The sequence below is a fragment of the Pygocentrus nattereri genome, chromosome 17 (genome assembly GCF_015220715.1).
Source record: "Pygocentrus nattereri isolate fPygNat1 chromosome 17, fPygNat1.pri, whole genome shotgun sequence".
Taxonomy (NCBI): domain Eukaryota; kingdom Metazoa; phylum Chordata; class Actinopteri; order Characiformes; family Serrasalmidae; genus Pygocentrus; species Pygocentrus nattereri.
The window spans coordinates 18,916,074-18,940,491 of NC_051227.1; the positions used below are offsets into that span (position 1 = coordinate 18,916,074).

The 24,418-nt window shown below is 37.7% G+C and overlaps 1 protein-coding gene across 2 annotated transcripts; it reads left to right on the forward strand.

The window, feature by feature from the left end:
- The first annotated feature begins 910 nt into the window (after positions 1–910).
- On the forward strand, positions 911–23,152 carry zbtb32 (zinc finger and BTB domain containing 32). Of its 2 annotated transcripts, none has more exons than XM_017720820.2 (5): positions 911–1,006; positions 7,583–8,663; positions 12,929–13,029; positions 17,113–17,286; positions 22,196–23,152. In XM_017720820.2, exons 2-5 carry the CDS (start codon positions 7,699–7,701, stop codon positions 22,423–22,425), a joined length of 1,470 nt encoding a protein of 489 aa, XP_017576309.1. In that variant the 5' UTR covers positions 911–1,006; positions 7,583–7,698; the 3' UTR covers positions 22,426–23,152. The 2 variants fall into 2 exon arrangements, with proteins under 2 accessions (XP_017576309.1, XP_017576310.1); XM_017720821.2 differs by lacking the exon at positions 911–1,006 and adding an exon at positions 1,313–1,508.
- Positions 23,153–24,418: the final 1,266 nt, after the last annotated feature.

Genomic DNA, 24,418 nt, shown 5'->3' on the forward strand with positions numbered 1-24,418 from the left:
CATACAAGGCCATTCATTTTACTTTTCTATTTTAAACCTTTACGTCGTGTGCACCTTGTTTTTAGGAAAGTGTACATTTTAAACTCATGTAAGGTACAAATTCAGATCTGAAGACAAGACTCGAGGGTACATTTATACTGTTTGTACCTTGAGAAACAAAAATACACCTGTACAGCATCCTTTTCACACCTTTGGGAGAGGACATGGGTGCGAGGATGAAGGTGACAATTTGATAGATAAACAGGGGGATTTCAGATGCCTCTGGGAGTGTTTGATGTTGAGACGCGTTTCAGTTGTGGCTCAACACCGCACAATCTCACTATTTTTTTCTTTATTGGCTGTTTTCCACCTCTTGACATTTTCGAATTGTGGATTGATTGTCTGAGAATGAGTGGGCAGGAGAAGAAAAAGAGAAAGTTAGAGCCGATTCTGTAATGATGTTAGTGAAAGAGCACAAACAGTGAGAGAATGTTGTTTGATTACTACTGTTTAACTTGCAGTGACATTAAAAATAATCAGGATTAAAGCAAAGAGTAGGCTAAGAAAGATGAATGGTTTATTATGAAAGGACCACAGAGTGTGTGCAACTGATTCATGTTATAACACCATAATAATACTATAATAATACATTAATAATATTGTAATAAAATAGAATTCTTAAACTTTTTGCCCCACAACCAAAAAATGCCATTGATTATTCTGCAATTTGGCAAATGTATACATCTGCTTACACATAATGACAATATGTACCCACTTCTATATTGTAACACTATGGCTATGAAAAGAATTAATCACCTCCTTAAAATGTGCACCAAAACAGACCAATCAGAGGAAGCTGATGAGTGAGGGGAGGGGTTGACCAGAGTGCAGAGGTAGCCCTACTGTAGCTCACCTACATTTAGTCCTCCACAGGTCGATGTCATTTCTGGGCAAAGCCACAATGCATGTGTGTGTCTGTTTGTACACTCACCCATATCAGGACATGGCCTGAACCTCGAATGCACTGGTAAGTTTCTCTCACTGTCTGTCTCTGTTTCTTTTTCTCTCTCCCCTCCTCGTTAACTGAAAAGAAAAAAAAAACATCATAGATAGATTTCAAAAGCTTCCGTGAAAGTGTCACATTGATTGTCAGTCTGTTTGTGGAGAGTCTCAGTTTGCAGGCCTGGAGAGGATGTGTCATTGCTAAGAGGTTTTCCCCTTTTTACTCATGGGCCTCTCTCTTTATCTTTCTTTCTCTGTCTGGACCTAAACTGAGCACTTCATTTCAGCAGTTTTGTTTTTCAGTGAAGTCTGTAAGTTAGCGCCCTGCAGATGACCTTTTGCAAGAGCCCGGTGCATACGCTGTTAGTCACTATTGAGGAGACGAGCATAGAGCACTAGCAGCTGTGATCAACAACTCTGTAATTATATGATCAGTAAAGGTGATTTGCCGTTAATCGATGACTTGGCTTATTTGCGTAGGGATCAGATAGTAATCAAGGGCTTACACTGTAGGAAGTACACAACGGGTGAGTTGACTAGTTTCAACTTTCTGCCTAGCATAAGAGGCTGATAGATGATCATGTAGAGCACACTTATGTACCTGTTATAGCCTTACCACTAACTGTTAACAAATTTTGTGGCAGTAGATTTTAGTCAATGTAAATACACGTGCTTCTTTACTGACCAAGAATGCATGTCTTCTGAAATAAACTAACAATTACATTTAATGTGCACAGCTGTGAGATAGATTTGACAGTCCTGTAGAATAACTAGCAGCATATGTGACCTGTAGCGATCTCAACCTATGAAAGGCAGCAGGACATTTGCAATATGTACAATTGCTTATGTATATCTGTATGCTTTCCCATATATAATTATCCATTGTCAGTGTATGTTTTATCAATCATGGATAATTGTAAATTTTGTTGATTTTTACAGGTTTAAACTTTTACGACTTGATAAGTGGTTAAAATTTTTCATTTTTATGTGGTCTGAAACATTATTCGAAGTCTTAAGCAACATACTGCAGAATTTCACCGAGTGCAATTCTAGTAGGCCTGGACCAACATGTTAAATTATAATTGAAGAATACTTTTATGTTTTCTTCAGACGTGTCCTCGTTTCCGTATAACTCTGTTGAGTCGACCTGCCTACATAAAGCCAAAGCACTTTATTTTTCACTCTCACTCTAGATCATTATACCTCTGAGAGTATGAATATGAAGAATTACTCTTTAAGTTGATGGAGAATCTATATGTATATTAAAACCATAGAAATTTAAACTAATTTGAGTTTAAACTGCCATCTAGATTTCCACAATTTTCACATTCAACTGCATTTTCAGGAAGAAAAATACTTTAAAAATTATGCTGAAGGGCAAAATTTGTGGTATTAAGTTGGTGTTTCTTTGGAACACAACAATAATAATAATGAAAACAGCCATTCTAATTTTAGTTGACTACCTGATTCATCATGATGACTACTGCCTACAGTACGTTTGGAAGCTGTTTCGATCATTCGCATATAACATTATTGCAGTCTGCCAAACCAAAGTCTATTTAATACTAAGTCCAAACAAGTTTATTTCTCATTCACAGGTCAGTACGTCTCAAATGTTATAGTATCATAAAAGCTGCACTACACATTGGTAAAGGTAACCTTCAGCGCTTTGCCGTGTCTTTTCCACTGGACTTGCAGTGCACTGGACTAACAGTGTTTTCTGACAATGCACTATTCCAGTGAGGAGACACTTTTGGTTTTGTTATTTAAGATGCTTCTAGTGCATCTATTTCAAATTTAGACACAACATATTTCTTTGGTACTTAGTTTTTGACTGTACTTATGAATCTTGAGCATAATAAAGATATGTTTGATAAATAAAATGGACAGAGGAGAGATGTCCCATGGTAAATTTACAGGGGAAGGAGAAAACCTTTTTTAATGGAGGGTTATATTTTAGAGTAATTCTGATTCATTTACTTTGGCCCATTCACCATCAACTGTTCACACATCATGAAAGACAGCTAGTGTTTTGAAACTTGGAAAAAAAAAAAACCAAACCAAACCAAAACAAAAAAGAAGATTGCATCAAAATGTTACATCAAAATAAAGTTCTATATTGTAATGCTACTGCAAAAAAAAAAGAAAGAAAAAAAAAACATTCAAATCGCATGTGGTGTCATTATATAAGACAATACCATTGGTTGGGAAGATGACAAGAGGTGGCAGTCATGATAAAGGTGAAGGAGCTTCCTCAAGTTCTCAGGGACAACATTATTAACCCCTTAATCCAAAGTTTATTTTAATTCATTATGTATTGGAATGCTTATTATGCAGTAACTAAAGGGACTTCAGTGCAAACTGGAAGCTTATTCCCAGCTTATAATAGTGGGTTATAAAACTTTGGGCACATTGGTGGGCACTGGCCACTTCTAGAGTTAAACAATACTCAACGTTAAGAATGTTTTTTCCCTTCTTCTGTAAAGTCACCATTTTGTAGATATATTTGTTTTTTGGACTGCTACAATATGCAAATGAAAAGTGTACTAAAAGGCAAATAATTACCCTCATCCAGCTTTGTCTAAGCTTTTAAAATAAAATGTTAAAAGACATCACAAACATACATTTGAAGCTGGTCCATGCACTGTAAGTACATTAAATGACGGAAATAAAGGTGTTTTGAATTCTTGGTCTCTCTCACTGTATTAGATGTTTCACAGCTCTTCATTTCTGGTTAGCCGACGTACTTGGCTGACATAAGACTACTAACATAACGCCACACTTTTCACAACCAAACATTCTACAATTCTAACGTACAGCATAAGCTGTATTTTTTTGGGAAATCATTTCCAAGAATTTTGGCAGCACTTTTAAGCAACTCTAACTTAATTCCAACTAGTTCATCATATATATTATTCACACCTACACAAATGTTGCTAGCAATAACTGCATTTCTCAAACTATAACTGTACGCATGAAGTCATTGACACATATGTCACATTTGTGGTAAATTTACTTTTACAAGTAATGCAATCTGAAGGCCTATATTTCGTGTCAAGTTCCATGCAGTCAAATATTTTTTTAAATGGAATGACGATGCTCATGATTTCCTTTATGTGGTTTCTGCTATAAGAAAATGTGATCTATAAGATAAGTGCATGTCATTTATACTTTATTCTCTATTTGAAGCTTTTGCAAAACAATTGAACTGGTTATTTATAATATATATATATATATATATATATATATATATATATTGGTCAAAGAATGTTGGAGATGGAGCTGCCGGGTAGACCTCAGAGAAGGTTTATGGATGTAGTGAAGGTGGACATGGAGATGGTTGGTGTGAAAGTAGAGGAGGCAGTTGATAGGGCAAGATGGAGGCAGATGATCCGCTGTGGCGACCCCTAAAGGGTGCAGCCGAAAGAAGAAGATATATGTATATATATAGGTCTCCAAGATTTTACCATTCAGCAACACTGCAAAGCGATTGGGTTACCATTAAGTTGTAGCAGCGAGGATTAATGGGTTAAGTCAACTTAGCATCAATTCCAGTCATTTGGAAAATGATCTCTATCATACACCACATCTACTTTCCACCCAATCTGTCATCATCACAACCAGACTGAGGGGGCGTGATCATATCTTTAATATACACTCACACGCATGTTTGGCAGCCGATAATACATTCTTTCCCAAAAAAACAGATTTCACTAAACAGACACTAAGTCATTGAGGCTACTGTAGTGTACAGAGCATGATGGAAAATTGTTTACTCGTCTTAGTTTTGCAGAGAATCGGTCAGGATAGCTATTGCTGGCCATTGCTCCATAGAGTGTATAGCTCCAAATGTGAATTGTTTTAGTCCATTTTTAGATTCTCAGATAAAGCAAATACATCATTTATTTAACCGCTTAAGTGGCCAGGGCCCACCAGGGGGCCCCGAGGTTTTATTAAACACTTCTTTTAACCTAAGAATAGTTCAGCCAGGTTGCATTGAAGTCCCTGTATCGACTGAATAATAAGCCCTATCTGAACTAATGAGACTGAAATTTTATGGGGTCAGAATAAGCATATAAGTGGTAATGCAAATTACTTCAATTGTCAATTGTTATTCTCTACACAAGATGTGCTATTAATCGCAGCCTTTATTTCTACACAACTTTGAGCATGAAAAACTTTCTCAGCTAGACTCAAACTTTACCTTAATGTGCCTCTGTTTTCCAGAAATAGAGCATATGGCAGCGTTGCAAGTTCTCCGTAATTCTGTGACGTATAGCCCCGTAATCAAACGATGTACCACTCACCACATCACACTGTTACTACAGTAGATGTGTATCTTAACCAACCTACTGTATCACTTTGATACTGTTGTTGTTGATCAAACAAACTTGCAGCTTTGTCTTATGAGAAGCTGCGTACAGGCATTAGTCAGAGTTTCACATTCTAAGGAGGTCTGTGGCTTCAGCTTGAGCTTTAGGACAAAATTTCAAAGATGATGCAAAACGCGAAAGTCATTCTCCGGCTGACGAGCCTAGACAAGCAGACATACACCTCCTACAGTCTGTTTTATTCAGATGAGACGCATCGTAATCTTTGCGAAATGGCCAAGAGTTCCACTTAAACAGAGACAGCAGACTTTCACAGTGTCGATGAGTATGTTGGCTGACAGTCTATGGAGGGTAAAGGTGCTATGACGCTAACCTCTTGTGTAGGGGTGTTTAGGGATCAATCGATTGTTTAAATGTTTCTGTGGTGTTTGGGTATTTTTTACATTAATAAGGGTGCTGAAGAAACATGTATTGGATGATTTACATGAGGTTTGGGTGTCATTACCAGGCTGCATTTAAAAAACAAACAAACAAAAAAAAACAATAGGGGCAGTAATAAATGACTTCAGCCTACATGACCTTTCCACACTGTGGAAAATAACCATTGACATGACCTGCCTGCATTCCTCTGCTGGAACATCCATGTTTCTAATACATTTATTGTATTATATGTATTTGTAAAATATGTGGGATTCAAGGAGATCAACCCATGACTCTCTTTGTGCAAGTAAAATTGTGAAAGTATGCCCTCCTTTAATGTACAATATCATCATCCTAATTGTATGCAAATCAATTAGCATTGATGTGGGTGACAGTAAAGGTCTTCGGAGTACCGTCTTTGTCAGCCATGGAAAAATCTCATCAGAACAGCACAACTAAAACCATGGAAGATCTAGAAATTATCGTTGCTCATTTGCATCTGTCCTTGAGTCCACGCAAATATGTGCATTATCTGAGATTCTTAATACATTATTTTAAAACAATAGATAGACCCACTGGGGTGGCTTTCATTTTTACTTCATTTACAAGGTACTATGTGTAGCTAATGAAACAAACTATGCGAGGAATGTAAACTGGATATAACAGAACCACTGGTAAGTCATAGGAAAACATTAGCTCTTGTAATAAATTATTTTCATGTTTTTAGAGAATAAAACATACATTCATCATTGTCATAGCAAAAATTTTTATTTTCATGTTTGTAATTTTTTAACTTTTTTGCATAATTTGAAAATTCAAGCAGCCATTTACAATTTAAAATAACTTTCATCCCATTACATTTACTTCCATTCCAAGTTTACCCAGGTTTTCAGGCAATCTGAGGTGTATACAAGGTGTTCTACCATATTATGTATTATCGCTGACCAAAGAAAAACAAGTATCTCCAAAATAGTAACAGGAGAAGGTAAAAATACTAATTTAATGTCAGTTAATGTAAAGAAGTTTTATTCCAAGTGATTTTAGAACATTTCTGTTGGTCCATGCATCATGAAATGTATAAATGATAGCTGGTCAGTTAAAATGATATAGAAGAAAAATGGACTACAATGGAGATACACAGTTTTCATTGGACAGCGACAATATTTAGAACAGAGAACCTAAAGATGATGTGTTTCTGTAAATATTAGCACAAAATATCTATTTATTTGTTAATTGTAACATGTTGGAAGAAAAAAAAAACATAAAATGTAAAATGTGCCACTATTTTCTGCAAAATTAACGTTTGTTTTTTTGCAATACATTCAAATCAGCAAAAAATCTGTATTTGCGCATTAAAATATACAGAAGTGTGTTCTTTGTAGAGGATGTGTTAATGTATGTTCAAAGAAAATCAACAGTATATATCATATGACCACTCCATACTTTTGCACTGGATGGTGCATGTAAATTATTTCAAATGTTATTTACTGATTGACTTTGTAGATCATGAAGTTTATTTAGTCTATCTGGGCATGCTTAGCTTTTTAGTTGTCAGCATTAATGCCCATTCTTTGCTTTTTGAAGAATCAGTGGGTAAAATAGGGTTGTTTTCAAATGATGCCGTTGAAGAACCACTTTGGGTTCACTGGAAAAGAAATTCAGTGAATGATGATAAAGTGTGTGAATGTGAAGAACTTTTTAAAGGTATTCTAACACAATGTAACAGTGTCTATATTTTTTTCTTTCTCAAAAACTGTACTTCTGAGCAGAGACCCATTTGAAAACCTTTATTTTTCAGGTTTGCCTCTTCATTACAACTCTCCTCATTTCTTTTGTTTCCTCTTCATCAGGTTGAATGGAGATTCCCAGCACATGGTCCATCCTGAACACCTTACCCAGTGTACCTCTTCCACCCTGCTGTTCCTCTTCCATTCTCAGCTATCCCCTCATTCCAGAGTGAGTTGAGATGATCCGTATTTACAACCCCCACCGTTTGCCCTACATGCGTCAGGCAGAAACATTCCTACGGGCAGGTACTTTATGTGACACTGTCCTCATGTCGGATGGGCACGTTTTCAAAGCTCATGCCTTGGTGCTAGCCTGGGCCAGCAAGAACCTTGAGCGGCAGCTGACCAGTCAAAATCCAGGCACAGGCTATCACTGTAGTGTTGATAATGTTTCCCCCCACACGCTTAAGCAAATCTTGGACTATGTGTACAGTGAATGGGTGGACATCCCTGATGGGGATCTTCCAGAGCTTCTGAGTGGGGCTCAGCATCTGGAGATTCAGTCACTTGTGGAGCAGTGTCAGAATCAGGTGGAGATCCTAGAGAGGGTTAAAGATGCAGAGCAGAGGCTGTCTCCCAACGTTGAAATAGGGCATTGTGATTCAGAGGCATGCAAGAAAATCCCCTCTTCTGATGAGGCATCCCCCATTAGTTCTTCTTTAGATTCACCACCTGTGACACATTCTGACCATGAAAGGTCACAGCCTGTCTCTAGTCCATCACCTCCCCCGCCACAGAAGCCTCCCTTGTCCATGGTCATTCCACCTACTGCAGCTTCCAGAGATGTCACAGGCTCTAGTTTGCCCACACCACAAGGCCCATCCTCCACACTCCACTGGCCACCACTAAATCCTTCACGCCGGATGGTCCTCAGTTATAGAGACCTCATGGCAGTCCACACCTTTCGGGCCTCCCAGCATATGGTTGCCTGTTCCTATCCCACTCCCATGTACCCCTTCTTTCACCGCTCCCTCCAGCACCAGGTGCCTACCTCTCTGCTGGGCTACCCTGGCCTAGTACATCCCTACCATCATCTGCTCCGCCCTGGCCCTCTGGCCTTGGATAGTCCGACAGGACAAGGCCTCAAGGGGAAGAATGATTCCATCAGTGCAGTGCTGGATGGAGCAGCACAGGACAGAGAAAGGTAAGACACAAAGACATGCATCACTGTCTTATGTATTAAAACCATTTGAAAATGACCAATGTCCTTTACATTGTGGGTGCATTTTATGATGAATGGATCCATAGAAATGGCCCAAAAGAAATTTCAATAAAATCTCCTTTATTAATATGTATAAAAGTTAAGAGTATAAAAGAGTGTTTTTTTCCTTTCCATTTCTAAGTGAGAGGTTTTGTTTTGACAGCAATGACATGCAACAATGACAAATGTGAATTTAAATGGATATGGCAATGTCAACACACATGGTATTATATCTGTACAAAAAAATTATGAAAACACAGATCACCGGGTGTCATATAAACAAATATTATATCTAAACAAGCTTATTGTGGAAAAACACAAAAAAACATATTTGAATAGGTATAGATTCTAAAATCTGATTGGGTGAGACACTTTTAAATTAATTGTAAAATACTTTATATACCACACATATGACTGTATAGATCAGGTGAATTTTGTATTATTGTATTATTAAAAACCATTATACTGTTCCAGGTATAATCTTTGTGCATTATGTTGCTTTGCAGTTATGGTTTACCACCAGCAACCTAATTTGCTTAGTGTAAGAATTGTTCGTAATGATTATTATTAATAATTATTAATAATGAATTATAATATGTATTGGGCATTGCTGTATTTTACTCTGCTTTCTGTCTGGCCTAACAACACTGCTTCACAGTGGCAAATCCAGCACAGCACACAGTCTTAAGCGGCTTAAAGCTTTATCAAAAACACCTAGCTAGACTATTATAGAAATCTTTTAAAGTCTTGAAATCTGCCACAATATTGAGTCTTTGGACATTCACCTTTGTTGGAAATCCTCAACCTTGTCAGACCCTATTCATTTTCTACGGCACTTATCTTAGGATTTATGGAATTTGTCCTCATTCAAATGCAAAAGATTATTTGACTGGTGTAGTTAAGCCGACTGGAAAGTGCAACTTCTTACACAGTCGTGTTTTGTAATGCATTTCTGTAAAGCAGCTTGCGATATAAGGGAGTCCTCTTTTTATTTTTACTCATACTTTCACTTAGGTATAATTTCTAGGTACTTTTCCCACCTCTGCATAATGTTGAGTTGCATTAGTGCTGAGAAGTTTATTAGTTATATAACATGAAATGGTACACTTTTTCCACAAGATTTTCCCTAATCACACTTTAAAACTTTATTTTTTTACTGTATATAAAGCTTGTTTTGAAGCACCACTTTACTTCTTGAAATGAATAACACTGAATGCAAAAATCGTTTTGTGTTGAGGTTTTCTTGAAATAATTTAAAATCATTATAATACTGAAATGTTGCTTCCACATCATTACGAACACCATAAATACATATTAACCCCTTATTTGCCCAAAGTTTTACCACACACTTCTATAACCTGAGAATATCTCAGTTTGCTTTGTAGCCTATGTAATTACTAAATAATACGCCTGGGATTTTAAGGGTTTAAAAAGCTATTGATGGATTTAATTCCAACACACATTATAGACCACTTTCAAGACGTTTTATTGTTTTCATGACACACATTGTCAGGGGTGGATTTCACACAATAAACATCAAAACTTCATTAAAGAAATAAAAATCTTTTCTGTTATACATCAGCTGCTATCCATCTCAAAAACTCTATATCCAAAACTGTTACAGATGGATATACAACATTTTGAAATGAATTGTTTCACTTACAAACACTTTTTTATTGATTATCATACTGCATTCATAATAAGATTAGAGTGCGATCTTATATGTTGTGTCCCTGGTATGTTATTTGGATCTAAATAGGTGAAGCCATAAGGTTTCATGTGTGGGCCCAGACTTCAATTCCCCACTCTCATAACTACATACTTATTAGTTTCATAATTGCTACAGTATATTTAAGTGAATAGTGAACTTTAATAGTAAAGGGTTACTAATTGACTGATAAACGGCTAACTTTCCGACAGACATTTTTTCCTCAACCACCCCTCCACCTCCACAATCTTATCACAGGTGTCACCAGATTATTCGTGACACTGCTGTTTAATTAATGCTTTCCTATAATGGTGTAACAACTCTTACATGTCTAGAGAAGGTAGATTTTTTTCATTATTTTTTGGCAAAAAAATAATAACATCCTGAAACCTCTTATACACAGTAGCACTGTACGTCAGTGTGTGAGCCTTTTGCACTGTACTGCCCACTCGGTTCCTGTCTGTGGAGTGTTATGGAGCAAAAAGTGCTAATACTATTGGGATGGAGAAACAAAGGGGAGACCCCTTCGTTGTCCCTCATTACTCAAACAACATACATGAAAGTTTCTTTTCATCTCCATTAGAGAACTGTGCGCTGTTTCAGTCTCATTTTTAGCCACCGTCTGCTTCTTACAAACACACATTCGCTCCATTCATGCAGTCGTTTTCTGACATTTGCTTGCTGGCAAGTGAAACAATACCTAGCCCACTTGTGCAAAGTGAGTGAACTTTGCACATACAGGCTGTCATAAATGAATCCTTACTTTAAATACACCCAGCTTTGTTTCATATTTTCTAGCATTCGTAGTTGTAACGAACTGGAGTCCGTTAGTCAAACAGATAACACATACCCTGGCACAAATCTGCTCCTGTTCTATTTTAGGAGGAAGAGTAGGAAAGAATCAAGCCCACAGATCTTTTCTCCCTCCTTCTATAGATTTTAATCTGTGTCCATCTTCATCTTGGCAGAGGAAACCATCGCCTTCTTGCTTCGCTTCCTGTCACACACATTCTCAAATGCTTTTTCACCCGTTCATGCGTTTTTTGCTCTTTTCGTTTGAGACTCACAAAGAGAGGTGATGTAAGATCCCGTGTAAGTGAGTTGTTTTTTTTGTTTTTGGCCGGATTTGAAGTCATTTTGAAGTTTCACCAGATGTTATACACCAATGTTATACATATGTATGGGGTTTTTTTTATGCTTAGGCTCCTGTATGTATTGATGTCCACGTACATGTGCATGGCGCATATACATTCATGTTGGAATTGCAGCAGTGATCTTTTAAATTGTAAATTTTTAAAATGTACATTTTTAAAGTGTATATTTTGTTGCTGATTTTCATTTTTAGATGGATGCATTTTATTTTAACTCATGTACAAAATAATTAGCAAACAAAAATTCCTGAACGACACCAAAGACTAACTAATAAATAATACATGGAATTGGCAGTGTCCTTTCCAACCCATGTAAATGCCTTTGTGTGTACATTTAGTTGATGTCTTCCATATTTTGTTGGATTTATTATATTTTTATTCATCTATGGGGTGAAAATTAGGATCTGCAGTCCAATTTTCTGCTGAAAGTTTCTTTAGAAAACCAAATGTGTATTCTGAAGGCTATAACTCCAAATAATGATTGTTGGCGACTTTATTTTTGAATGTATTTTGTTCAAGTGCCACTGCTGACCAGCCCATACAATTTCAACAGTTCTGGTGGTGCTTTGCATTGTTCTCTCTCATTCTGGAACATACCCCACATAACAAATTCTAACAAAAGTTGCTGATTTCTTTGCTTTTTTGGCAAAATTGGATTTATTTACGATATACGATGTGATATTGGCAGCTCTGTCAGCATGTGACACTATACTTTCTGATGGTTGAGGTGCTATTGAGCAGTTACATCCTCCAGGTAAATTCTCTTAGTAACAAGCTGCAAGCAAATCACACGTTTTATCATCTCAATCATACAACTGTGCGGTGAAGTGTCAGACAGCCTTGCAGGACTCTATTGTAGTTCTGCGGGTGCTGTGCATGTGTTTATCAGAAATAAGCATCAGATCCCAACAGTGCAAAACAGTGCATACAAAATGGTGCCGGGTTCAGAGGATTATTACAGTTAAAACACTTACTAGGTGACAGTAGACTGATGTATTTCCAAACTTCCGTGAGAGAGGGGCTTTCATGGCATTCTCACACTGGTCAGAATTAGCTGTGGTTGGTCAAATACAAGGCCAAAGTGCTTCTTTGGCCAGCAATGTAAACCACCTACACATGATTAGACACCTCAGATTCGGTGACATATGTTGTTCTTCTTCTCTGCCATGCAGTCAGTGGTAGATGGTGTTGAACTCTTTTGACTCCAAGTTTACATGTGTGTGTATATTTGTGTGTACATTTAAAATGCTTAAAATAATGTTAAGTCTTTATAAAGTTTCTCAATTTATCGTGAACATAAGGAAATGGTATTGCAATGCTTAAGCTACCCTCTTCTGTTCTTTCTGCAGCAAGCCAAAAGTGCAATCGGAAAGGGAGATGCTTTGTAGACACTGCAGCAAGCCGGCTGTTGAAAGCTCATGGAGGCAGGCATCCAGGACTGCAACTTCAGGTAAACTACTACACACGCAATAATGATGCTTCCTATATGCATTGGCTACATCAGTCAGCCATAACATTAAAATCACCTCCTTGTTTCTACACGCATCGTCAATTTTATCTGCACTGACACTCACAAGGTGGTGGTGTGTTAGTGTGTGTTGCGCTGGTATGAGTGGATCAGACACAGCAGTGCTTCTGGAATTTTTAAACACTGTGTCCACTCACTGTCCACTCTATTAGACACTCCTTCTTTGTTGGTCCACCTTGTAGGTGTAAAGCCAGAGACAATAGCTCATCTGCTGCTGCACAGTCTGTGTTGATCATCCTCTAGTCCTTCATCATTGATCACAGGATGCTGCTCACAGGACACTGCTGGCTGGATATTTTTAGTTGGTGGACTATTCTCAGTCCACTGAGGTGTTTAAAAACTTCAACAGCACTGCTCTATCTGATCAACTTGTACCAGCGCAAAACACACTAACACACCACCACCATGTCAGTGTTACTGCATGGCTGACAATGACCCGCCACCCAAATAACACCTGCTCTGTGGTGGTCCTGACCATTAAGGAACAGAATGAAAGGGGGCTATAAAAATATGAAGAGAGACAGAGTGAGGGCACTTTATAATTTTTGTAATTGTAGCACTACAAAGTGCTTCTCTATGGTAAGTGGAGCTGATAAAATGGACAGACTTAGAAGAGGGTGGTTTTGGTTGATTGGTGTACAACATTGCAGAAAAAGTAAAAAAACATGTACATTTTGAATCATTTTGTGATCTGGACTCTATTCTGTGAACACCAGCAGCTTCTTTCATTTGCAACATGTTTGTCTATATTCTTTTCTCAGTATGGGTGTCTTAACAGCTACACATCCTTTTACACTCATACTGTTGAGTTGTCTTCTCACAGTGGAAGGATAGAGAGAAACACCTGGGTTGTTTTTTTTTTAGATCTGAAGCAGTTTGATTTTCTCCTCTCTCTCAAAGATGAAAGCTTTAAGTTCTTTTTTCTAATTGGAACAGCTTTGAAAGTCTTGCACAGTTGGTAGGAGTCCCCGATACCTTTTAATCATTTCTTGAACTCCAGTTTCAGAAACTCCTGTTTTTTTTCAGTTATTTTTCTTTGACCTTCCTCACCCTTATCCATTTTTATGCAGGTGGATTATCTTATATCTAGTCTCCTCAGAAATATCTCTTGAAAAATGAATAACTTAGCCTTGCTGACTGTTTTGACTGACAAGTAAACTAATGAAAGATTAAACCTGTTAGAAATTTGGAAGAAGTTGGTTTTTCTACAAAGTCAGGACATTTTTGTCCTGACAATGAACAAAATACAAACACAAGCATGTACAAATTAGTTTACCACCCTGGTAGAGAAATAATCTGAATGTTCATATCGTGGTCTTCATTTTATTCGTTATGGCTTGACCTTTGTAAAAAGATATTTACTATAGAAGTGAAGGCACCACATCACTTTACATTTTTTCTTGTTAATGTATTGCCTGTAGACAGGTAGGTAGGTAGCTAGCTGTCTAGATAGATAGATAGATAGATAGATAGATAGATAGATAGATAGATAGATAGATAGATAGATAGATAGATAGATAGATAGATAGATAGATAGATAGATAGATAGATAGATAGATAGATAGATAGATAGATAGACATTTAGGGGTCAAAGAGAAAAGAGAAAGAGAGCATTGTGGCTCTCTTGTGGTACATTGGTGTGCTACTGCGGTCGCCTGGCAAAAGGAACTGTACAGTATGTTCTGCAATGCATGCTGATTGGCTGTACAGTGCACACAGTGTGGAAACATGCAGACGTCATCTTTCACTCTGTGTGTTTGTGAGAGAGATTGTAACATGATATCAGATGCACGAATGTCTTTTTGGCAGTACAGAACAAAAAACAGTTCAGTGTTAGAGCGTTATCTTCCAAACCCATTTTATGTTTGGTATAATAGAGTGAAACAGTGCTGTTATAATTTATTAATGCACAATGCTGTCATTGCATTCGCACCATCCTTTTACTCAGCAAGAGAAAAACTTGGGGAAGCTAGTTGTCTCTGTTATTGAAGGGGTTTTTTATGTTTCTGTACAGCATCCTGTGTGTGATGCGGTGGGGGGACGGTGGGAGGTAATGGGAGACAAAAAGAGAGCGAGTCAGAGAAAGAGACAGAGGGAGAGATTGTGAGTTTGGATGTTAGTAAATAGGTGATAGGCCACTAAAAGCTTTATGTCATTCTTGCAAATTGACTCAAACTTCCATATGTCCTTAGTTCTCACAAACTATCTAAACAAAGACAAAAGTGTTAACCACGCTTTTTTTCTTCATCTTTTGAGCTGTATGAGAGAGAGGATGTGGTGTGTGTGTGTGTGTGTGTGTGTGTGTGTGTGTGTGTGTGTGTGTGTGTGTGTGTGTGTTTCTGTGTGTGTGTTTCTGTGTGTGAGTGAGTGAGTGTGTACACAGTGAGCAGTACAGCAGGTTGCATGCTGAAAGTTGCCACAGGATGTACTTATCTAAAAATGGGCCCCTTCGCAGCACGATGGCGAAGTTGGGATATCACTTAAGGCCTATAGTTTTTATCATATCTCACCCTCAAATCCACTTCTTACACTTGCTATTTATCCATCTATCCATCCATCTATCTATCTATCTATCTATCTATCTATCTATCTATCTATCTATCTACCTACCTACCTACCTATAATAACAACACACTCATAAAATGTAAAGTGGGCTTCAAACAGTTTTGCACTTCAAAAGCAAACCCTGGACATTCCTGTCCTCACTTTTGCTACAGCTGCAGTAACACCAATCTGTCTACAGAAAAACCCATTAACCTTCTCAAATAGGTAAATAAATTCACCAATAGGTTACCCCATCTCTGCCTGTGTAAAGGAAATAGGTCAGTTTAGTATGAAAAATAGTGTCATTTGTATCTGTTAGTTCACTGACCACAGTGACCTGCTTATCTTTCCCCTTGCATGCTGAAAGAGGCTGAAGTTATCAGCGGAAATGCACGTATTATTCTCAATTCGTAAATAAGAATGAAAGTGTCTTACAATGTGTTTCAAACGTTTAGGTGGCCACTCTGTTTTGTCCTGCACATAGACAATGTCATTGGCTTTTAATACATTTTTCTCATTATTGGAGTGACTGGCTGACCTTAAAGTCTACTATTAGAATAAAGTACAACTGACCTCACACCAGAACCAAGTCTCATAGATGCATCTCACATGCAGGCAGCTCTGTCTGCACGGTAGTAGGCTTATCGCCACTTCAAAGCACAGATAGATCTTGAAGGTCTCAGAAAGGTGAATGTGTATGTGCGAACAGGGGAAGGTGTAAACCAAAGTTGTGAGCTGACCAGTCCATGTGTGAAAATGGAAAAAAGCACCAAACCAATGCTGCCTTGTGTCTATTTCTGTTGGTGTGATCTCACTGGTCTACTGACCATGAAAAGCTGAAAAAAAAGTTGTTTGTCAAATGTACCTTTCAACCAGAGCACAACTCAATATACCTACATTTAAAGTATTTATTTCAAATTATATTCATTTTGCATGCTTGTGAAAGGCTGCACTGTTAAGCTAGATCGAATGTCTTTAACATTATTGAGTAATTGAGTTAATATAATAATAGAAGGAAATTCTAGTTTCCAATCTGCCAGGCTTCAACTAGCTTCAAGTAGCTACAATTACATCCAACTCTGTAGCATAGCATTTTAAACTGGACACTCAACATTATGCAATAGCTCTAACAAACACTATAGTGTCCTAATAGTGTTCTATTGGGCTCAAAAAAATAGTGTTAGTAATACTATATTAATGTAGAGTTCTGTAAGGCAACTGTTCTGTAAGCTTATTCAATCTCACAACAGCAACTACTAAAGAATATGTGGGTGGGCGAAGCATGGATGGGTCAGTTGGTCAAACACCTTCTTGTACATGGTTACATTTACCATTTGTCTGTACTGAGGCTCAACACAACCTACCAGAAATTAATTTCTATTACAAACAAAATGGTGAGAAATGGTGTTGCAACATACCATATATTATTTCTCTCTCTCTTTCTTTCTCTTTCATTACTAGGTTCGGAGGAGGCGTATCATGGGTGTAAGTTCTGTAAGAGAGGTATGCGGGAGAAGCGATCGCTGCGGTCACTCAGGAGGGGTCTCGGGGGTGAGAAACCCTACCAGTGCAAACACTGCAGCAAGAGATTCAGCCTGAAACACCAACTGGATACACATCTCAGAGTACACACAGGTACAAAATCTGAAAGTGGCCTTGTGTAATGAAAGGTATACTTATCGTTATTGGACACTGTTAGCTGAGGCTAGTTGTTTTGACACAACCAAACAAATATAGCCATTCCTTTCAGTGCTTCCTCCAAAGCTTCACCGTAAAAACACACATGCTGCCTATGCTAGAATGCCTGGATGCCAGTATCAACTTGGGTGATGCAGCTAATTATCTGGCTGGATAACTCATGTTATGTTTCTGTTCAGATGGAACCCAAAGCCTCTTTATAAGCTTCAGATGGCTCATTATCTTTAGCTAATTTTCTTAATTAGTGTGATAACAAACAACCACTTGAAGCAAAACCTCACTCCTCCAAAAACTTCACAGGGAAGAAAACACATTTTTAACTTTCAATGAAAGTTACTGTAACAGGATATTATTCTTTTGGTCTGTTTGTCATGGAATTTTAATGCAAGGTAAAGAGCAGCTGGTGCTTTCACATTTTGATAAAAAATAAAAGTCAAAAAGACAAAAAGATAGATACAAGGAGTTGCTCCGACAACAATAAGCTTACTGGCATTGTTTGAGAACTATTATGTTAGCTAACTCGTTGATATGAAAATTGACTGTGCTGAATCATGTTAGGAAGAAAATGTGCTGTAATTCAAAACAGCAAACCTGCTAAAACTCATTTGTGGCCTCCTCAACTTTTAATTTATTAACCCTCTGAAAATTACAGTTATTACTGTCATTTGGCTATAGAATTAAATGACATTAATTTATCTGTCTTGTTCATGTTAACATCCAACCAGAGGAGATAAGAAAAGCACTTTACTCCGTTAAGTAGCCTTTTGTTCTTGTATCAGTCATTTTACTAGAAGCCATTTTATACTCTTATTTGAATATATTGTTATCAATAAATATAACTTTTTGATGATTATACTAATCTACGTTCTTTCTGTTTTATTTTAATCCAATGCACATTTAGTGCATTTCATTTATCCAGAGAGGTTCTTCATCCTGATTTGTGCCTTCTTACTTACTTTCACATTATAGTGAGGTCACATTTTAAATCACTGTTTTGACAGTTAAATACAGCCAGTCATACACATACAATGAACTAGCAGTTTGGATGAAAGCGAAGTGTAGCTTCCATAGCATAACAGAACGACCACAATGCAGAGGTAGATCACCCCTGCATGGCCTCTTCCTCCTATGTTTTCTATACAAGCTACCAAAAGCAGTGTTTGAATTACCTGTGAATTATCTGTGGGTTCGGAGGTTATGGATACTGAACCATTATCGTACTTATAACAACACAATTCTGCTCTACCTCTTCTACAGCAAAGTTGCCAGTGCATGTTGACATGAAGTAAAGGTGCGTGTGAGTTTTCGCGCACATCAGTTTGTCAGGTTCTGTCCTGTGGTCTATTTTATCTGCGTAAAAGACAGGAAAACATTAGCTCCTCTCACTCTGATGCTTGTATGGGTGTGCTACTCGGTACTTTATATTTTTTCTTACTGCTCAATCGGTGTTTAAGGTTTAGCTCCTGCCTTTGAACTTCATGTTGCAGTGCGCTGTGGGTGCAGGCTCTACCAACTTTGTCCTGCTACAAGTAGTCTTTCACTAGATCCTTTCAAAATCTTACTCAAGTAATTACTTAGATGACTACTTTCTTTCTGTTTTATCGACATAATCTGATTTAGTAAGCATCATTTTAAAGTTCAATAGTTAGGCTGTTTGACCATATCTGCATTTAATATGTTAACGTAAAATACATTTTCAAATACCTACAAGCACAAATCTGATATCAGTTGACAGATCATACTTTAAACCAAATTACTTTGTTTATTTCAAGGAGCTGTTTAGTGAAGGACAGCATGTTTCAGAAGTCAGTTATTTTCTTCTACTGAGTCAAATAACCCCTCAAGTGTGATGAGGCAAGATTTTCGGCTTTCTTCCAGCATGCACGGTGCACACAGCTAATCAGCACTTGGATCTCCTTAACTGAACAGCGAAACTGCAGAACGTCCCTGTAATTACGTAAATCATGACAGCCGATGATGGAGTCTGTCTATCAGCCATTGTGTTCAGATCAGTCTGCCATATTTTGAAAGCTATGAATGACTTTTACAAGGAATATAGTATCAGTGTGGAGGCTTATCTGATTCTTGTAAAGAACAGGCTTACCAGCCTTTCGGCTCACTACACAAGATGTCTCATTAGAAGGAGATCCCTGTAGTTTCACATTTGAGCTCTGATACACATGCGGTACCAGCTTAAAAGTTTGGAATCACTTGTCATATCGATCACGTTTATATACATATACAAAATAAATGGATTTCAGTTTTATGAACAAGACAGTAAAAGATATTTTATGTGTTTTGTTTAATATTTATTTGATATATCTTGGAAAAAAATGAACTAAATTACAAATAACATACACTATATTTTATAGTACACATAATATTCACTTTATTATGATTTCATCATTGATGCTATACAGCTTTTAATTATTAACAGAGCTCTTAAACTACCCGTCCTCAGGCCACATTCAGTGTGTGAGGCAACTTTATATGACCTGTCACAACTTTACAACTTACCCTTAACCTCTATTTTTATTTATTTATTTACTGACTAAATATTTACATCCGATTGGTAGAGTTGATGCTGCTGAATGATGTGCACTGAGTGGGCATTAAGTGTAATTTATCCATCCATCCATTTTCTAAGCCGCTTCTCCGTCAGGGTCGCGGGGGGATGCTGGAGTGTAATTTAGTTATCACTAATTTATTTATTTATTTATTTTTATTTAAAGAGATTGTTAAATCTGTTAAAAACACGTCACTCGCAATAACATCACTTATGTTTGGGAGTCCTACCTAATTCTGCTATTTTATGTAAGTTCACTTGATTCAACTGAATGCTACAATATTTATTAAAAACTCTGCCTTGGGATCCCTAACCTCGGATCGCAACCTCCTTGGGGGGTCCTGATGTGGTCCCAGGAGGCTGAAAGAGTGGTTCTACAAAGACATATACTGTAGAAAATTCAGAGAAAACAATTTTGATGAGTGCAGGCAATTTCAACGCGTGAATAGCTCCACAGGCCATGAAAGGCAGGCTAAAGCCACCGATACAAGAATGTGAGTAAAAGTTGCCTGGTGAAAAAGCTAATTCACTTGAAGTGAGTAATTCCCTCCAAAACCACCTCAGATCAGGACCACTCACACCCATCTGCCTTTTGCTCCACCACTGCGAAGCAAAAAGCAAAGCAGCAGGCTTGTATGTCCGTGGCTTCATGATGATTATGAATTTTGATTGGTTGGGCTTGTTACTGAGGGGGGTCTTCTGGTTTGTGGAAAAGTGTTGGCTATGGAACGCAGGTCCAGTCAACCCATTAAATTAGCAGACTTACTATTTGATTAGTTTAATAGGGTGTGGGGGTGAAATGTTCTTGACTGCACTCTGGGCCGCGCTATGAAAAAGGTTAGGAAGCCCGGCTATATATGTTATGTAGTTTAAATGCTCACTTGGGAAAAAGGGGACAAATTTTCCTGCATTTTTTTAAATCTTGAAGGAAAACATATCACTAAATATGCATTTTTTTATAGTTTCCTCACTCTCCTACTAGTTCTACAGGGCTAGCATTTTATAAATATCTTATACATAATCAATAACAAGTCCATTATTGAAAACTTAAATTGTTAATTCCACACACGTGAAAGGTGATTCCAAACTTTTGAATTGTACTGCATTGGAATCTTGCCCTCAGCTGGCCAGCTGGAACCTCTATAAAGCATCATCAATGCATAGCCATGTTGACAGTTTTGTATGTGTATACATATTTAGACTTCATGCCGTGCTCTAAAGCCGTGGTGGCACCTGCTGTTATCAAAAGAGGATCTTGGGTGATCCAATCATAAGCAGACAGCGCTAAGCATAATTGTACCAATATAAATGAGATCCAGTATGTCTCAGAGAGCACGTTGGGAGGTGGTCGGGGATGCATGAGTGTTGCTGAGAACGCCTAATTAAGTGTTATTACAGCACAGATGAAAAGCACAGATGTGGCTTCTTCTACTGCATTTCCTCTGAAGTTTGTTGTGAAGTTGTATTCATATGATCACTCACAGCTTATGATCAGGACTGGGTTGTGCCAGTTTTGTAGTCTTTACTAAGTCCTCAGTTAACAGTAGTTTGTTTCAAACTAAACTTACTAAATTTGGTTGTACTACAAGTCATGTTTAACTAGTAACTACTACCTAACACATACATCCTTGAAGAGAACCAAGACTCAATACAATATTGAATACAGAGATAAAGAAAAAGTCTGGCATTGGGCAGAAATACCTAGATTAACTAATGATAACGGCTGACTACTGTTAGTGGCTTGAGACAGATGTTGTGCCAAGTGTAAACAGGGCCTAAAATACCATCTCTGAATATGCTTACTGCATATACTGGTTACTTTAATAGAACTCCCAACCATCTTACTCCACCTTGCTGGTGCATAGTTAGAGACTGTGTCTGTTCATGCATTTCACTTGTGTTATCCAACCTCTAGTCCTTCATCGATGGTCAGTTTTGAATGGCCTATTGTAAACCTAGCAGTGACACATATGTATGTAAGACCTCCAGCAACACTGCTGTGCCTGATACACCTATACTAGCATCACACACACTACCATGCCACTGCAACATTGGTGTCGATGCCATAATATCTGGTTAGTGAGGTTCCTATTCTGGTCCTTGCTAATAATGGATGAATTACAGGGGTCATATCATCTATGCACCAAGCAGCCGGTAACTGTGAGCTTAAAAAATAAAATGCCCAAAGAGTGTTTGTAAAAGGTATATCCTTCCAATAAACTGATCTTATCCTCCTTGACTCCTTGCCTCACTGACCCTCCTACCCCTGTCTTTATTCAGGTGAGAAGCCTTTTGAGTGCAGGCTGTGTGGCCAGCGATCGCGTGACTACTCAGCCATGATCAAACACCTGCGCACACACGGTGGGGCCACACCCTACCAGTGCACTTTGTGCTTGGAGTTCTGCAGCAGCCTGGCCACCATGCAGAAGCACTTGAAGGGCCACCCCACCCAGGATTTTCCACCAAATTGGAACCTGAGCAGCACCTACCTCTACACCTGCCACACTTAGGATCCAGCACTCCCGGACAAGTCAAGGTCACTGTCTTACAGTGGTGAAAGATGAAAAGATACAATATAACATAAATCTTATATTGTATTATATTATTTTATATTATAATATATTACTTTTACTTATTTTATTAAACAAGGTTTTGTAAAAGACGTAGCTTTTCTATAATGCAACATATATGTCTGCAAAGGTCAAAATATTATTCTGAATACGTATCTCCTGAAGGACTAGTACTAAGAACAAGTAAAAATGGACATCTCTCTCTCACTCTCTCTCTCGCTTTCTCTCACACCCAAATTCTCTTACTTATGATGGATATTTAGAGTTGTGTTTAATTTCACATAAACCAGGAACTGATCGCCCTTTTAAGACACTGTACCAGTGTAAACTAAATTAGAACTAAGATACCTAAAACATATTCAGAGTTTCATGCCTCATGGTTGCTGCTTGTAATCCCTTTCCTTGCATTTACATAAAATAACCAGGTGCCCTTTCAGTTTAGAAGTTTATCACAGTGTCCTTCAATCTGGAATATGTTCTCATGCTATTATCGCTTTTGTGATTTTTTTTTTAACAGTGGTGTGAAAGATGTTAAAGCCATTCTTAGTACTGAGTTCATACATGAGCCATTTATGGCTTGTACATTTTATGAATTAAAGCATTATTATTACCTTCAGGAATAAATAAATGAATGGATGAATGAGTGGAAATAAATAAATAAATAAAAATAAATACATACAAAGTGTGTTTTTGTTGCATTTCATTTCTCTTTCTGGTCATGATTATTTGTTACTTGGCACCCTCTTGTGGACAGATCAGTTTTTACAATATACCTCCGTCCACCTGCACCAGACCATACTACGCATAAGACAGGGTCAGAATATAAAAAAAAAAATCAGTGGAACATGATTTCAATACTCCAGTACAACACAAGCAGGATTGAACCCACTTACATTTTGTAGTTGCCAGAATGCCAAGATTCACAGTCATTGGGTCTGAGTAGCTCCAGCAAATTCTTTATGCTACATTTTACATGTTACTGTTCTTTATGCTACAATGTGACCTTGTAACTGTTAAGAGTTGGGAGTTATTAGCTTTATTTTGACATACTATTCAAATAAAGTGATATATTGATATATAATAATGATATATATTTTACATATATTACACTTCTGATTTATTTCAATGTCAAGCAATGCCAAAAAATGGACAAATGTAGCGGATAGTTTTATATCCATAAACAAGACCGCATGCACAATAATAAAACATCTATATACAAAAAAACTATTTTGGTGTGGAAGGTTTCAAATCTGCACTTCGAAATTCCTCCACTAGTTTCAAAGCGCTGCGAGAAATAATTCAAACTGAAATGCACCACATTTTTGATGTCGCCAGTGATAACTATGACTCTTAATGGATAAAGTCTGTCTTGAGTCATCTTAAGCAGTTTCCTGGCACTTTCTCTCCCTGGTTCAGCATATGAGAGCTTTCATAACATAGGAACAACATCTGAGGATGATGAGGAGTTGTATCCCAATTGAGGACTTCTACCCCAATGTGGGCTACGTCGTCAGTTAAGACAACTACTTCTAAACAGTTATGCTCCAGTTGCATAGCTGCCCAAGCGTAGTTCCTTAGTGTGCTCAGCTGTGCATGCTGGTGAAACCAAGAAAAACAGCTGCCAGTTTTGATTAGCATAAATTCCGGTTACCCCCCACCCCACCCCCACCCTTTTCAAAAAGTTGTAGCTTTTTGAAAAGTTCCTTTGTAGCAATGCGTTTGGTAGGAAGAATTACAAATACATAGAACTGCTTGCTGCAGGTAGACAGAGACATATTTATATCCACTTTGCAGATGTGAAGCTCACACATCCAGCCCTTTGCACCTTAACCATTGCCTTCCGTCACCATGCTTGTTAAGGCCAATTTTAGCTTAGAGGATGTAGGTGGAGTCATGGTTACTAAGGCTTTCATGCTTAACCACAGATAACTAC